Here is a 15,779-nt window from a genome sequence, read left to right as displayed (position 1 = left end):
AAATATTAATTTTGACATAAATTGGAATTTTGAGTTCAGTGTTGGGACCAAGGACCTTTATCCTAGTCATATGTAGTCCAGCTGTATAGTCACTTGGGGTTCATTCTGAGGTCTGAGGTGTTCGGTTTACTGGATCTTAGGATCCCAAGGCTGTCTTGGATGTTTTCTTAAAATCCGGGACTATGACACTTCCAGGCTTTCCCCGCTAAGATCGCGTCTTCAGGCTTGTCATACACAGAGAGAGATACACAGGGCACACTATGGAGCTTCCCGAAAAGTTCTTGCAGGGTTTGGAAACCAGCTGGCTTCCAACGTGAGCGACACCACTGTCACCAGGCCCCAGCTCAAGGTCGCCGTTCTCGTTTCTCATGCATCTGCAGCCGAGGTGCTCTGTCCTTCTCCTTTGGCCAGTGCATCCTAGAAGCCACGTGGCATCTGCACGTGCCTGGCCCAGTGCTGCGGGCCTGGCGGCAGAAGTCACAGGGGCACACTCAGCGTTCTGTGGAACAGGCCAGGGCGGCTCGTGGGAAGCAGTGCTGCTTCCTCCCGAGGATCTCCTCCCGGTGTTTGAGTTTACTCATTCGTGGGTTCAGGGCAAGTCTTTACTTTTTATCTTGTGGTGGGTTATCTATTTATTTATTTATTTTACACACAGTAAGTCCATCTGGGGTGACCCACCCCAGTGACCTGCTTCCTGCATGCTTCCGCCACCCTGTGCCAATCACAGCGAGGTTTCAAAGGCCTGGCATTTTTATTCCCCATCCAAAGACGCAGCACAGTGTTTTATGAGTCAAGGGCTTATTCTTTGTGTTCTGAAGCGAGTGTCATGCATTCTGTGAAGTGACACTTTTGTTCTTCTGCTTTTATTTGTTTGGTTTTTTTTTTTTTTTTTTTTCCCCCTAAATGGTGATTTAGCGTTTTCAAATAGCCTTTCATTGTCCAATCCACATAGCCCAGAATGTTAACAATACCCGGTCACATTGCCGGGCTCCTGTTGCTGGTTGTGAAACCTGTTGTCTTAGGTGTGGCAATGGATGATGATTGAGACTCTGATCAGGAAAATTTCCACTGTTTCATCAGGCCTAATGGGTAGAGTGTGTCTCCAGCTGAGTCCCTGAATAAGCTGGGTTTCCATGCTTAGAGCACAGTAGAGGGCCAGGCCAGACTGGCCGTGAGGACTTGCACGGCAGCGGTTCAACTGGCAGGGTTCTGAGAAGGGAATTGAAACAAACTGAAATCAAGAACAATTAGCAGCCAGCAAATCGCAGAATGTTTTTTATTTTTATTATTTTTTTAAAAGAAAGAAAAGGAGTAAACGAACTCTTGAGCCCCTCACTCCCAATTTGATGGAGGGGGTATTTTTTTTTCCTATTTAACTAACCCAGCTAGAAAACAGTTGACCAAATTATAGACTTCTAAATGTTAATCTGCTTTCTCAGTTTCAGTTGAAAACAGACTTTGTTTTGCCTACTGCAGAACTTCTAGGTTCTTTCTTGTAGTCTTGGGGCTTCTTATTATAGATCGAAAATGTGAGTCGGCATAATTAAGCCATTCAGAACCTTCAGAAGCGGTTCACTCTTGAAATGACTCCGTCCGCCTACAGCCATTTAAGATTGAAGAACAAAAACAGATCTTGATTTTCTTTTTCATGTTAACTCAAGCTGCTGCTGAGTGAGAGAGTCAGAAATGACACCAGCTCCACTGATTACTCAGCTGCCGAGGGAGGAGTTTTGCTCGTGGACCTTCCTCCTGACTCCAAGACGTGGCACCTGCAGAACGTCTTGGGCTCGCGTTCCGCTCTGGGTGCCCTCACTGCAGGGCGTACATGTCCCTGGTTCTGAAGGCAGCAGAGATGGTGACTGGGAATGGTGGATGGACTGCGTACTGAGCGCTGGGCTGTATATTTGGCATGGAAAGTTACAAAGTCTGACTTTCTTATTTGTTGGCCCGCTCGTTGGCCGGCTAGCAGTTCCCAGATTGAATGGTATCAGGGAACTTAAGAAAAAGAACACTTGGCTATGGATGGACTTAAGCTTTTGTAAGTCTTTGAGTTTTTAGAACGAAGGGAGTATTGAAGCCATTGGGAGAATCAGGAGACTTGGGTGTGATATGCCACAGGAGGACAGCGCTGAGTTAGGAGAGCGAGAGACTTCTGTGTTTTCCTTTTACCCTGATGGTATCTTTAAAAGAAATGCTTCCACATTCGCTTCTTTTTCACCTCCCTAAAATTCTATCCGGGATCTCCTGAGATGCCTTGCCTATCAGCATTCTCTTCCTTCACCGTCTCAGCTTTAAAAAACAAAAGTGACAATTTGAACTTCCTGCCTGCTGGGCCTCTCTGAAAGGCTGATATTGGCCTGATAAGAGGGTATTTATTTTGGTTTAGTGGCTTCAGAAATCCCTCTCCCTCAACAAGTTTTCCATCACTGCTCCCATCAGCATCTTCCCTGATAGTAGTGGTTGTGCCCGTGTTTATTCTGGGGCCACTGGGGCCTCCGGCTGCCCAGGAGTGACTGATAACAGCTGGCAGCAGATAACATTCTCTCCCCCGATCTGCCTGGAGGATGGAGTTCCACAGTGTTTCTAGCCCTGTAAGTCAGGCAGGAACCCTCCTGCAGATGCAGGGTGCTTGTCACAGGCTGCCATCGCGGGCGTCCCCACCACACACTCCTGGGGCGGTGTCCTGACCTGAGTGGTGGCCTTCGAGTTCACACTGAGTTTGCTGTGTTTTACTTTTGGTTTCCAGGGAAGGCTGAGCAGGGGATTTTTGCTTTTCCCTGCTCTGGCCGGTGTTTTCCAAAAGGCATCATGTGTTCGGGCGTGGGGGATGGGGAGGGCTAGGGCCGGCCAGGGGGCACAGATGGTCTGGAACTGTCTGCTTGCCGCCACCTGCGCTCCTACCTAGGCTGTGTACCGAGTAAGGAGATGCCCTCCCTGGACTAAATGCCTTCCTCTCAGCTGCCTGTTTTCCCTGGTGCTCTGAGTAATTGAACTGGCTTGGGAAGTACCTGTTGTGGTTTGGCAGGAGTGACTGTCGTGCCTTGGGATTCCCGGGACGGCAGTGCTGGGAGCCCTGGGCAGACCAGACAGAGCCCGGGAGGACGCTGGTGTGCCTAAGGAGCGACCTCCACGTGGCTAATCGGGCACAGGCAGTTGGAGCCGGGCCTTATCAAATTCTTATTAAACAAGAACCCAGGCGAAAATTGATGACTGTTTATTACTTGAAATGACTCTTAATCTTTCACATCTAGTTTGCCGCGTGTGTTGATTTCCTTTAGGTAAACTGTGAACATCAGAATGGCTTTTATTAACTCTGACAGCGCCCCCTCCCACCCCACCCCACCCCCGGTGTTTTTCCATGGAAGCGATCTGGTTCAAGCTCAAACAGCACTTTCCTATCGTGCAGTTCGCGCTAATGGAAACACAGCCAGCCCCGGGGTGCTGTTTGTGTAGAGACGCTGCACCCTTGTCCTCCGAGGAGGAAACGGAGCAGCACCTCTGAGCGAGCGCCCCGAGCCCTCTCGGGGAGGTGCTAGAAGCCAGGTGTCCGGGGCTGGTGTCGCCAGCTGGCACTCAGGTTGTCAGCAGATGCGCTTGGCTTCACCTGCCCTCTGAGTGACAGCCCCTCTCTCCTTTCTTACAGCCCAAACGCCGAGCAACCCAAAGCAGCTGAGCACTGAGAATGAACTCTGCCCCAGGAGTGTCCCAAAGAGAGAGCACAGTGTGAAGGAAATCCTCAAGCTGGACTCGAACCCCTGCAAAGGCAAGGACCTCTACCGTTCCAGCATCTCCCCGCTCGCTTTCGAGAAGGACGCCGACGGCTTCCGAACAAACGGGAGCCCCGACGTGCCCTTCTACCCCCGGGTGGTCTACCCGATCCGCGCCCCTCTCCCTGAAGACTTTCTCAAAGCCTCACTGGCCTACGGGATGGAGAGACCCACCTACATCACTCACTCCCCCATCCCGTCCTCCACGACGCCGAGCCCCTCGGCCGGAAGCAGCCCCGACCCAAGCCTCAAGAGCTCCAGCCCCCACAGCAGCCCGGGCAACACCGTGTCCCCGCTGGCTCCCGGCTCCCAAGACCTCCGGGACTCCTACACTTACTTGAACACACCCTACGGCGCCAGCGAAGGTTTGGGCTCCTACCCGGGCTACGCGCCCGGCCCACACCTGCCGCCAGCCTTCATCCCCTCTTACAACGCTCACTACCCCAAGTTCCTGCTCCCGCCTTATGGCATGAATTGTAACGGCCTGAGCGCCGTGAGCAACATCAGTGGCATCAGCAATTTCGGCCTCTTCCCGAGGCTGTACCCCGTCTACAGTAACCTCCTGGGTGGGGGGAACCTGCCGCACCCCATGCTCGCCCCAGCTTCTCTCCCGAGCTCACTGCCCTCCGAGGGAGCCCGGGGATTGCTGCAGCCCGAGCACCCGCGAGAGGTGCTTGTCCCGGCCCCCCACAGTGCCTTTTCCCTCACCGGGGCGGCCGCCAGCATGAAGGACAAGACGTGCAGCCCTACCAGCGGCTCTCCAACAGCGGGCACTGCGGCCACGTCCGAACACGTGGTACAACCCAAAGCTACCTCAGCAGCCATGGTGGCCCCGGGTGGGGGCGGCGGCGGCGGGGGCAGCGATGAAGCCATGAATCTCATCAAGAACAAGAGGAACATGACCGGCTACAAGACGCTGCCCTACCCACTGAAGAAGCAGAATGGCAAGATTAAGTACGAGTGCAACGTGTGCGCCAAGACGTTCGGGCAGCTCTCAAATCTAAAGGTAGGCTGGAGACGGCACCTGCTCCTGTGTGTGTGTGTGTGTGTGTGTGTGTGCCCGTGCCACACTGTGGATTCGACGGTGCTTTTTCTGCTGCCTCTCGCCCTGCGGCTTTGCACCAGTTCCTTCTCCTCTCCTGAAGCTGTAGGGTTTGGCCTAGAAGATCTAAGGTCCCCGCTAGCCTGGCACTTAGGTTCTTTTAGCTCCAGCAACACGAAGCCTTCTAAAGGTGTCAGGGCTTGCTTTCTCCTGTTGGAGACTTCGTCTCGCTGCTTTTTCTGAAGACGTGTGCTTCAGAGACACCCAAGTGCCCGAGCAGAGTCCAGGCATCTCAGAGCGGCGCTTAACCTTGCGGCTTCTCCCCAGGTCCATCTGAGAGTGCACAGCGGCGAACGGCCTTTCAAATGTCAGACGTGCAACAAGGGCTTCACCCAGCTCGCCCACCTGCAGAAACACTACCTGGTGCACACGGGAGAAAAGCCGCATGAATGCCAGGTACACACAGCTGTGGCCCTCTACCGAGAAAGTGTCTATGGGATGGCCCTCCCGTGTCATGTGGAGCCTGTGACGCAAGGTTTCTGCCTTGTCACGGGCGGGTGGCTCTGCTGACGAGCTGAAATGAGGACACAGCCAGCTTCCAGTGGGTGGGAAAATGGCAGGGGAAATAAACAGCTTGTGTGTGGCGTGCCCACATCCCCCTGTTCGCTTAGCAGGTACCACGGCGGGGGAGCTGGGTGTCCGCTTGTGGGCTCGCCCCTCCCGTTGGCAGTTCCTAATCTCTTGGTGTTCCTGTCTCCCTCCTTGCCCTCTCCCCCCCCCCAACCTCCACCCCACTGCAGGTCTGCCACAAGCGATTTAGCAGCACCAGCAATCTAAAGACACACCTGCGACTGCACTCCGGGGAGAAACCTTACCAGTGCAAGGTGTGCCCTGCCAAGTTCACCCAGTTCGTGCACCTGAAGCTGCATAAGCGCCTCCACACCCGGGAGCGGCCCCACAAGTGCGCCCAGTGCCAGAAGAGCTACATCCATCTCTGCAGCCTGAGGGTCCACCTGAAGGGCAACTGCCCCATGGCCCCCGCCCCCGGGCTGCCCTTGGAGGATCTGACTCGAATCAACGAAGAGATCGAGAAGTTTGACATCAGCGACAACGCGGACCGGCTCGAGGACGTGGAGGACAGCGTGGACGTGACCTCCGTGGTGGAGAAGGAGATTCTGGCCGTGGTCAGCAAAGAGAAAGAGGAAACTGGCCTGAAAGCGTCTTTGCAAAGAAATGTGGGGAGCGGACTCCTGTCCTCGGGGTGTGGTCTGTATGAGTCATCAGAGCTGACGCTCCTGAAGCTGCCTCGCACCAACCCACTACCTCTGGTACCGGTAAAGGTCAAACAAGAAACAGTGGAACCCATGGATCCTTAAGATTTTCAGAGACCGCGTGTTGTGTGTCGTTCTCAAGTTAGGACTGGGCGAGCCAGGGTGCCTGCAGCCAGCGGCCTGTACATACTTACGCAGTTCTGCAGAGCGCGCGGGACGGGGCAGTTCCCCTCACCTCTCTGGAATTAACGAAAGAACTCCAAAGTTACTGAAATCTCAGGGCATACAAAGAGGCAAAGACAATATATATATACATATTATATATATATATATACTTATTTACACCCACGTCTATATATTTGAACCCGTGTATTTTGAATATTTGTGTGGATACATTTTGCATAGCCTTCCTATTACTAAGACTATTGCCTAGCCATAATTATTTTTTCAATGATTATCCTTCATAATTTATTATACAATTTATCATTCAAAAAGCAATAATTAAAAAAAAAGGTTTACAATGACTGGAAAGATTGCTTGTAATTGGAGTATAAATGTTGTATTTTTGTCCTGTGGCCATTCTTTGTAGATAATTTCTGCACAGCTGTTTTTAAGTATCTAAGATTGAGTCAAGAAATTTGTGACTTCAGTCAACCTCTCTCGATAATAATGATTTGACATGAGGTCTTCAGGTCTTGGTGTTGCCAAAGTTGGACAGTTGATGTGTTAACTGATGGGATTGTACCATTTGAGCAACCTTGAATCAAGTTGGGGATATGTGTGCAGAATGACCCAGTGATAACTTGAGTACAAAGCGATAAGAAAGGGAATGGCGTATGTTTCTGTTGAGAGTTTATGTTTGACGAGGAAGGGGACAGGAGGGCTTTGCCAGCCTGTCCCTCCCCGCCCCCCAAGCCCTGTGACTGTGCCGCGTGGCCACGTGATGTTGCTATCTGAAAATGTGAAGGAGCCAAAATGCCATGGGTAAATCCACTGCGAAACTCGCCCAAAGCACAGGTGGCTTTGTGTGTATGAGGTCTGGGGGAGGGGGGTGTTTTGTTGTTGGTTTTTGTTTTGATTTGAAGTCCAAACTGCACCAGTGTGGTGCTCTACCGCGAGGGATTTGACCTCCTTGGGCTCACGACCACACTTGTAAGAGCAAACACACAGAGAAAAACGGGTAAAAGCCGGTTCATGAGCGTTCCTATCCCCGACGCACCAGTTGTATTTTTCTGTCAAACTCTGATTCTCCTCAGTATTTGTGTTTTTCCATTTTATGGTTAATTTAATTGAAGATGAAAGGGCATTGCGAAGTTGTTCAACAACAGTTACCTCATTGAGTGTGTCCAGTAGTGCAGGAAACCGTGTCTTACTTAGCAATTTGCTACTCTCCTGGAGGAGCCCAGTCCGTGTGCTCAGCAGAGGTGGACTGCGTGTCATTCCGTCTCTCTCACTCTGCCAAGCCCAAAGCCTACATGTTGGCATTCAAGGTGTAGCAAAGAATGATGTGTATTTATAAATCTATTTATACCGCTCTACCGTGTGTGTATATATATAATATATTTATGACCACTTAAATTGTGAGCCAAGCCATGTAAAAGGCCCTGCTTTTCCTAAAGGCGAGAACAAAACTCCTTTCTGAGACTATGCTGAATACTTGAGCGACCTCCCAGTCGCATCACTCATGCTTGGGCACCCCCCCGTCTTGCCTGTTGTAGTGAGGCCTGAAAACCTGGTGCCGAGGTGGGGACCACATCCCAAACCAGGGAGAAAGGAATAGGTGACCTTGTGGGGTCGAGGGTCATCCAAGACAGCTTAATTTCTGTTCTGTCACCTCCCCGTTATGTGGTCACACCCGAGTCACAGAAAGAAAACTCTCCCAATTCCTTCTCCCACCACTGTCACATCTCTGTAGTCCTATCCCTCTTGGCTATGCACTGATTGGTCACTATTTGGTCCACTTTATGTGTTTGTTCAGGTCACTTTGTGTCAACCTGCAGAAGTTGACAACAATCTTGAGTAATCCAGGGAAACCCAAAGCCTTATTGATCAGTCCCTGTAACCAGCACCACTGACAAGTTCTGAAGTGTTGGTGTTTGACAAACCAAAGCCTCACAGTGACAGTGACACCAAACGCTTTTTATTCCCACTCCTCGTTTGTTCTGTTCCATCCTTTTGTGCTTGCTTTATTTGAGGGTTTTTATAAAGTCTTCTTGCTCCTCTTAACCATCTTAGGCCTCTTGCATGTGAGTGTTGAGCCCACAGTCAACAGTGGTTTTACTTTCTTCCTCTACTCAAAGTTAAAACTGACCAAAGTTACTGGCTTTTTACTTTGCTAGAACAACAACCTATCTTATGTTTACGTACTGGTTTACATTGTTATTTATGTGCAAATTGTCAAAATGTAAATTAAATATAAATGTTCATGCTTTACCAATGCTTGTCTGGTGTCGTGAGTGAAGGGCCACTGAACAGCCTCTGCTCCATGCTGTAGTGGCAGCCCCAGGGCAAATGCTGAGCGGGACACAATCTGCCTGTCCCCTGCCCCTACACCCCATGCATGTCCAGCTGCACCAAGCGCCTCCGCCTCCCTTGGGAACGGTCCTCAGGAGTGATCTGACAGCACTGATCTGTTGTGTCACATGTAACTCCCAATGGTGTATGACTGGTGTTTAATTCAGAGCTGTAGAATGTTTCCTAAGCAAAGCATTTCAAGCATAAGGGAGATTCGTTTGCTTTTTTGGCCTTTTTGATTGTTTTATCTTCTTGGTGGACATGGAGTGGCGAGGAGGCAGAGAAGACAGATTAGTTCTGGGCCTGACCTCCTTGTTGGGCAAGAGGTGGCCGGGGGTATGGGGGTGGGCACACCCACTGCTGGGCACAAGGATACTTGTCCTATTGGTGATGTCAGCCATGGGTATGTGTACATCCCATTGTTCTTTTCCTGTTATGGTCTTAACTTAGGAAGTAGATTTGCTACTTATGCATTTAAAATGAATTTCAAGAAAGCCGTTTTGCCAGAATCTGGGGCTTGCTGCTGTGAGACCCAGGGGTCACGGTGGTGTGACCAGGTGGCTGCAAAGGTCACGTTTAGTCATAGATGCTCTAGGAACTTAACCTGTCTCCAGAGAAGACCATAAATAAATGTGAGTCTCATTTGGCAGCTGTGAGTAGGAGAAGCTTCCAGAAAGGTGATAGCACCCTCAGTGAAAAACCTAAAACAGTCTTGTGTTTTCTGTTTCATTCATTCCCAAGTTCATGGTTCCATTCCCGTGCTAACTACGAGTTAATATAATGCTCCTTCTTGCATTTGGATACTCAGAACTGCCCTATGTTTTATTTTGTTTTTAATGTTTCTTCTTTAAATTCACTTAAACATCTGTGCCAAGAATTTGAAATGCTGCCAGCATGTAACTGCGGAGTTAAGAAAACCAGAACCCTGTTGTCATAAACGTGCCAAATGGTGCTGGTTATCCTCCTAAATTCTACAGAACCATTATGGTAATAATTTTTCAAAACAAAGCTCAATAAGACCCAGGGTGTAACAGTTACTACCATAAATCATAGTACTTTATTTGGCAAATCATGTCTTTTTTTTTTCCTTGAGAGTTATATATCTTGGGAACACTTGTGGATTTAGCTGCTTAATGAAACATTACATGGAAAGATAATATTCACTATGAGCCCAAATCCATCCGGCTAACATCCATCCTGTGTGATTGAGGTTTTGTGCAGCTGTGTATAGGGCAAAGTGAGACAGAAGAAGTCACCTTTCTGAGTTGTTTTTTCTTAGAATAGCAGTTATCTGCAGAAATGATGTATTTAATCCTTCCGACCAAAAGACAGTATGCAAAATGTGTGTACTATGGGAGTTCATGGGAATATTTCTAGATTATTTTCTCCCTTGGGGAAATATAGTCAATTTAGGACTCATGTAAGTTGGTATAAGTGAGCTTACTCCTCTCTCTCTCTCTCTGTGTGTGTGTGTGTGTGTGTGTGTGTAATGCCTTCTCCAAAGCGAGATAACGAGAAGAGGTCAGAAGAGAGGAATGAAAGTAATTAGAGACACGTGGTGGAAGATTTCCAATATATAACCAGACCTCTAGGATAATCTGGTCTAGAAAGAAAGGCGTACCCCAAAGGGCAGCAGCGAAAAGAACTGAGGCACAGGAGAAAAGTTAGGTAACAGCAACTGTTGAAGCAGCCCAGAAGACACTTCTTTGTCTCCTAAGACATGGTAGAGCTCTTGGCCCACATACGTCCATTTCATCATCAGTCCTTGACCGAAAGAACTCAGACCATCTGGGCACTGACTTTCTCTTAGAGGCCAGGATCCGCAGAGAATCCTCCCACCACACGCTCCTTATTTCTTTGAAAGATGGAGAGACAAAAAGAGGCAGAGAGAGAGAGAGAGAGCTTCCATCTGCTGGGTTCACTCCCCTAATGCCTACAACAGCCAGGGCTGGGCCAGCCTGAAGCCAGGAACCCAGAACTCAATCTGGGTCTCCCAAATGGGTAGCAGGGACCCAACTCGCGTACTTGAGCCTTGACCTCCCGCCTCCCCGGGGTGCACATTAGCAGGAAGTGGGGTCGGAAGCAGAGCCAGGGCTTGAGCCCAGGCACTCTGATACGGGATGTGAGCCTCCCGAGGTGTCTAAACCACTGCACCAAACACCCGCCCCCTCACGCCGTTTTTCAAGCTTGAAATCCTCAGAACCCACAAGTCCATCTGCTGAAGAGTGCTGACAGCTGCTCCCTGAAGAAGTGAGGAGTGATTTTAATCTCAATACAGCCTTAATCGTGTAATTCAGGCAAAAAAGAAAAAGAAGCAAGTTTCCAAAATTATTTTTAACCAAGTTTATGCAAATTTCTCTCCTGTGCCCAGCTTCCCAGAAGACTATAAACTAGCAAGCCCTCTCCCGGCTTGCTCTTCCTTCCAGGGTGGCCCACAGAACACTCTACAGCAGCAAACCCTACCCTGGTTCTCTCTTTCTGCCAGGCTTGACGAGAAGAGAACCTGCATCAAATTGGCCACACTTCCTTCTCGCTGAGTGTGAGCTACAAGGTTTTGTTCAGCATGATGGTGAGGGCAGTCATCTTGTAGTTCTCTCCCTCCCCAACATGAGAGAAAGAGGAAGTGGCAGATAAGAACCAATGGGTCATGTTGATCAGAGGTCCTTCCGTGTGCTCATGAAGGAGGCTTGGTCTCATGGAGCGGTGGCAAAACTCCCCGCCTTTAAGCATGTGAAGGATTCACCCGAGGGTGATGCCAGCCAGCAAGGGACATGAGAGCTCAAACTGTAGCAAAAGGGACTGGACTAACTAGACCAAGGGTTAGGGCTTGTGACCCAGCTGGCTCCTTTCCATGGGAGGACAAGATGCTCTGGGAGACCCCTTCTAGGCCTACAACTCAAAGGTTTCTATCAACCTCCTGGGTGATCACATACCTGGAGAGAGAGAGAGAGAGAGAGAGAAGGTGTTGGTGAAGAGTGCCCATTCCACTCACATTGCCATGTCCCCCTAGGCGATGCTTTATGAATATTTAGACAGATCTGGAGAATCTGTCTGATTCCAAGGGAGACTCCACGACACCATGAAACGAACAATGCTGTATGAGTGTGGTTCGTAAAACATTCTCAAAGATATTTCACGTTTGAGGTCCCAGGGGTGGAAGATGACTCATGGTGTCACTCTGCTAGCCCTGCACCTGACGCTCTATAAGGCCACCTCCAGGTTTGTAGTCTCTCGGGGTCGTTACTGCTAGAAGTGAGATGGGACCCTCTCCACCTTCTCCGCGGCTGTGTGCACTGCTTCCTTGAGGACCAGTTCCTGTCCACACAGGCAGAGGCAGGGAGGCACGCCCTCGCGCCCTTCCACGTGACCCCCTCTTGCCTCGCATTTTGGGAGAAGTAACCTGATGGTGATTTGCTAGGAGAGTGGCTGAGAATCAGTATCGGGATCACACGCTGGCCAGGCTCTGAGAACACCCCCAGGGTGGGAACTGACAAGTCGAGCTCCACCTCTGACAGAAAGAGCAGCCAATGGCGTGTTCAGAGGCTGAGTTCTAGCCCTGGCTCAGCCCTTCCTTAGCTGTCTGCTCCCAGCAAAGCCCTGGAACCTTTGGGGGGGGGGGGGCCTCGGTTTCTGAATCCTTAAAATGAAGAAGTCAGCCACTCCTGGCTTGTTTCCCCTCTCGCTGGGCGGTATCACACCCCTGTCTGTGCTAAGATGCCATCATTTTGTTATTCCCCAGGGGCTTGTTTTCCTTGGCACTCCAATGGTTGCTATGGGCAGATGTCTGTGATTTAGACAGCAGATGTCAGAGAAAATGGAAATGAGGGGCGAGACTATAATGGAAACAGATCCTGTGGCTTCTTTTTTTTTTTTTTCTTTAAAAGATCGATTTATTGGGGCCAAGCACTGTGGTGTAGTGGGTAAAGCCGCCTCCTGCAGTGCCAACATCCCATATGGGTGCCGGTTCAAGTCTTGGCTGCTCCACTTTTGATCCAGCTCTCTGCTATGGCCTGAGAAAGCAGTGGAAGATGGTCTAAGTCCTTGGGTTCCCACACCCATGTGGGAGACCCAGAAGAAGCTCCTGGATCGATCCTGGCTTCGGATTGGCACAGTTCCGGCCGTTGCAGCCAATTGGGGAGTGAACCATCGGATGGAAGACTTCACTCTCTGTGCCTCTCATTCTCTCTCTGTGTAACTCTGACTTCCAAATGAATAAATAAATATTTAAAAAAAATCTATTTCTTTATTTGAAAGGCAGAGTCACAGAAAGGCACAGCAGAGAGAGAGAGAGAGGTCTTCCATCCGCTGGTTCACTCCCCAGATGGCCACAACAGCCGGAGCTGTGCCAATCTGAAGCTAGGAGCCAAGAGCTTCCTCCAGGTCTCCCACACAGGTGCAGAGGTCCAAGGACTTGTTCCATCTTCTGCTGCTTTGCCAGGTCACAGCAGAGAGATGGATCGGAAGTGGAGCAGCTGGGTCTCAAACCAGCACCCATATGGGATGCCGGCACTGCAGGAGGCAGCTTTAACTGCTGTACCACTGCACTAGCCCCTCCTGTGGCTTCCTTTGGCAAAAGAGGGTAAGCTTAAAAGGCTCTGCTAACTTGCGAGAGCCATGAACTTTCCCTAGGAATTAATATACTCCTCTGAAAGGAATCAAGATTCTTTTAATGGAAATAAAGAGTTGGGCTTAAATCAAGCCTCTGCTAAACTTTAGTATGAGGAATTCTAGGATGTTTGGTCTAGTGGGTTCTTGTGTTTTTCTCTTCTCTGTCTTTCCTTTTTTATTTTCTTTCTCAAGCAAAGACAGACTCTTTTTTTATTTTTATTTTATTTTATTTTTTGACAGGCAGAGTTAGACAGTGAGAGAGAGAGACAGAGAGAAAGGTCTTCCTTCCATTGGTTCACCCCCCAAATGGCTGCTACAGCTGGCACGCTGTGCCGATCTGAAGGCAGGAGCCAGGTGCTTCTCCTGGTCTCCCATTGGGTGCAGGGCCCTAGGACTTGGGCCATCCTCCACTGCACTCCCTGGCCACAGCAGAGAGCTGGCCTGGAAGAGGGGCAACTGGGACAGAATCCAGCGCCCCGACCAGGACTAGAACCTGGGGTGCCGGTGCCGCAGGTGGAGGATTAGCCTACTGAGCTGTGGTGCCGGCCAAAGACAGACTCTTTTTTTTTTTTTTTTTTTTTTTTTTTTTTTTTTGACAGGCAGAGTGGAAAGTGAGAGAGAGAGACAGAGAGAAAGGTCTTCCTTTGCCATTGGTTCACCCTCCAATGGCCACCGCAGCCAGCGCACTGCGGCCGGCGCACCGCGCTGATCCGATGGCAGGAGCCAGGTACTTATCCTGGTCTCCCATGCGGGTGCAGGGCCCAAGTACCTGGGCCATCCTCCACTGCCTTCCCGGGCCACAGCAGAGAGCTGGCCTGGAAGAGCGGCAACTGGGACAGAATCCGGCGCCCCGACCAAGACTAGAACCCGATGTGCCGGCGCCGCAAGGCGGAGGATTAGCCTAGTGAGCCGCGGCGCCGGCCAAAGACAGACTCTTAAGACCACTGAGAAAAATTTTAAGTTGGGACTGGCACTGTGGCATAGCGGGTAAAGCTGCTGCCTGCAGTGCCGGCATCCCATATGGGCGCCGGTTAGAGTCCCGGCCGCTCCACTTCCAATCCAGTTCTCTGCTGTGACCTGGGAAAGCAGTAGAAGATGGCCCAAGTCCTTGGGCACCTGCACCCATCTGGGAAATTCGAAGGAAGCTCCTGGCTCCTGGCTTCAGATCGGCACAGCTCCGGCCGTTGCAGCCAATTGGGGAGTGAACCAGAGGATGGAAGACCCCTCTCTCTCTGTGTAACTCTAACTTTCAAATAAATGAATTAAAAAAAAAAAAAGAAAGATTTTAAGTTGATTGCCACCAACAAGAAATGGAGACGAAAATACCATCAGCCAGGAAAGTGCACGAGAACCCAAGAAAGAGAACCCCAGAAGACAGGGAAAGGCGACTTTGCAGTTAGCCAAGCCATCCACCAAGGCCTTGAGCTGTTTAACGGTTCAAGGTTTAAAGAGAGGAATGAAGCGTCTCGAAGCCGAGAGAGAGGGAAAGGTTAAGCCCAGACAGAAACCGTGAGGCGCTAGATGTGAAAGGGGCTGAAAATAGTGAAAAGTGAAAAATGGCTTTATGAATAAACCGTTAGAAGCTAGTGAGTGAAAAGGCGATCGAGCTTCCAGTTATTACTGACTCACAGGCCCGAGGAGGCCGGAGGCTGACCCGGGCCGCCCGCCGCGCTGCTCCCCCCTGGCAGCAGTTGGTGCGGAGCAGCGGCTGTGGGCGGGCGCTGTTTTCTACTTGAGTGTTCAGTTTCATTGTGATTACCTCCTTCGCAGGCGCGGGTGGGCCCTTTTGCCGCCTTGAACACCAAAAACATGACTTGGTCATCTCTGCAACCTGCTGACACTACAAGGCAGGTGACATCCTCCGGAGGACACGCTTGGCACACAGACAGCCCGAGGGGTGGGGGCGAGGGGAAGGCGAGCAGCGCCTGAAGCCACTTCCGGCCTGTGCCTTCTGTCTCAGAACCCCAAGGTGGTTTTTATGCTCAGTGCTTCCTGACATTCCTGAGGGTGTGTCCCCACGGGGACACGGTGGCCCTGGGACGAGCCTCTTCTGTGCCAAGAGCTGACAGCTCACCCTGCTCAGGATCCCATCTGGGCTCAGGGATAGCAAACAAGATGCTGTCCCTCCACCCCTTTGCATACTTGAGGAAGCACAGGGAGCCATAGGAAGTGGACCGGTTCCACCGGTGAGACTCCGCCGGAGCCCAGCCTCCAGGAAGAGGGCGGCGAACGGAAGTTGCTTGGGCACCCAGCGGTGGTAAGGAATGGCTGCACCCAAGTGTACCAGCTGCTTCCAGAGCTGCAGGCGGCTCCCCTTCTCACTGCTGGGGCAGCAAACACTTCTATGCAAGTAGGGTCCTCCTGCAGCTAACTTTTGCCTGCCTGCTTCAACAGAAAGGCAGTAGGGTACGGGTGCCCACGGATTCCAAAACAGCATGCATAGGAGTGCTGCCCGGGTACTCATCAGCAAGCATGCGCCCTCCCTCAGCACGCCCTTGTCTTCTTCCTCGTGACAGACTCGGGCAGGCCATGTCCTGGCCTGGTGGAATGTGTGACCCAGATGACCCATGCAGCAGC

The 15,779-nt window shown here is 50.8% G+C and overlaps 1 protein-coding gene across 6 annotated transcripts in view; it reads left to right on the top strand.

The window, feature by feature from the left end:
- PRDM1 (PR/SET domain 1) overlaps positions 1-8,517 on the top strand; it is a 63,726-nt gene extending 55,209 nt beyond the window's left edge. For all 6 annotated transcript variants that reach the window (XM_089332799.1, XM_002714871.6, XM_008263331.5 and 3 more), the window contains 3 exons: positions 3,644-4,773; positions 5,137-5,265; positions 5,610-8,517. In XM_089332799.1, coding sequence (XP_089188925.1) covers positions 3,644-4,773; positions 5,137-5,265; positions 5,610-6,185 — 1,835 coding nt within the window. In that variant the 3' untranslated portion in view covers positions 6,186-8,517. The remainder of the gene's footprint in view (positions 1-3,643; positions 4,774-5,136; positions 5,266-5,609) is intronic.
- The last annotated feature ends 7,262 nt before the right edge of the window (positions 8,518-15,779 follow it).

The sequence above is a fragment of the Oryctolagus cuniculus genome, chromosome 5 (genome assembly GCF_051225735.1).
Source record: "Oryctolagus cuniculus isolate XC-2025 breed Fujian yellow rabbit chromosome 5, ASM5122573v1, whole genome shotgun sequence".
Taxonomy (NCBI): domain Eukaryota; kingdom Metazoa; phylum Chordata; class Mammalia; order Lagomorpha; family Leporidae; genus Oryctolagus; species Oryctolagus cuniculus.
This window is presented reverse-complemented; position numbering and strand designations above follow the sequence as displayed.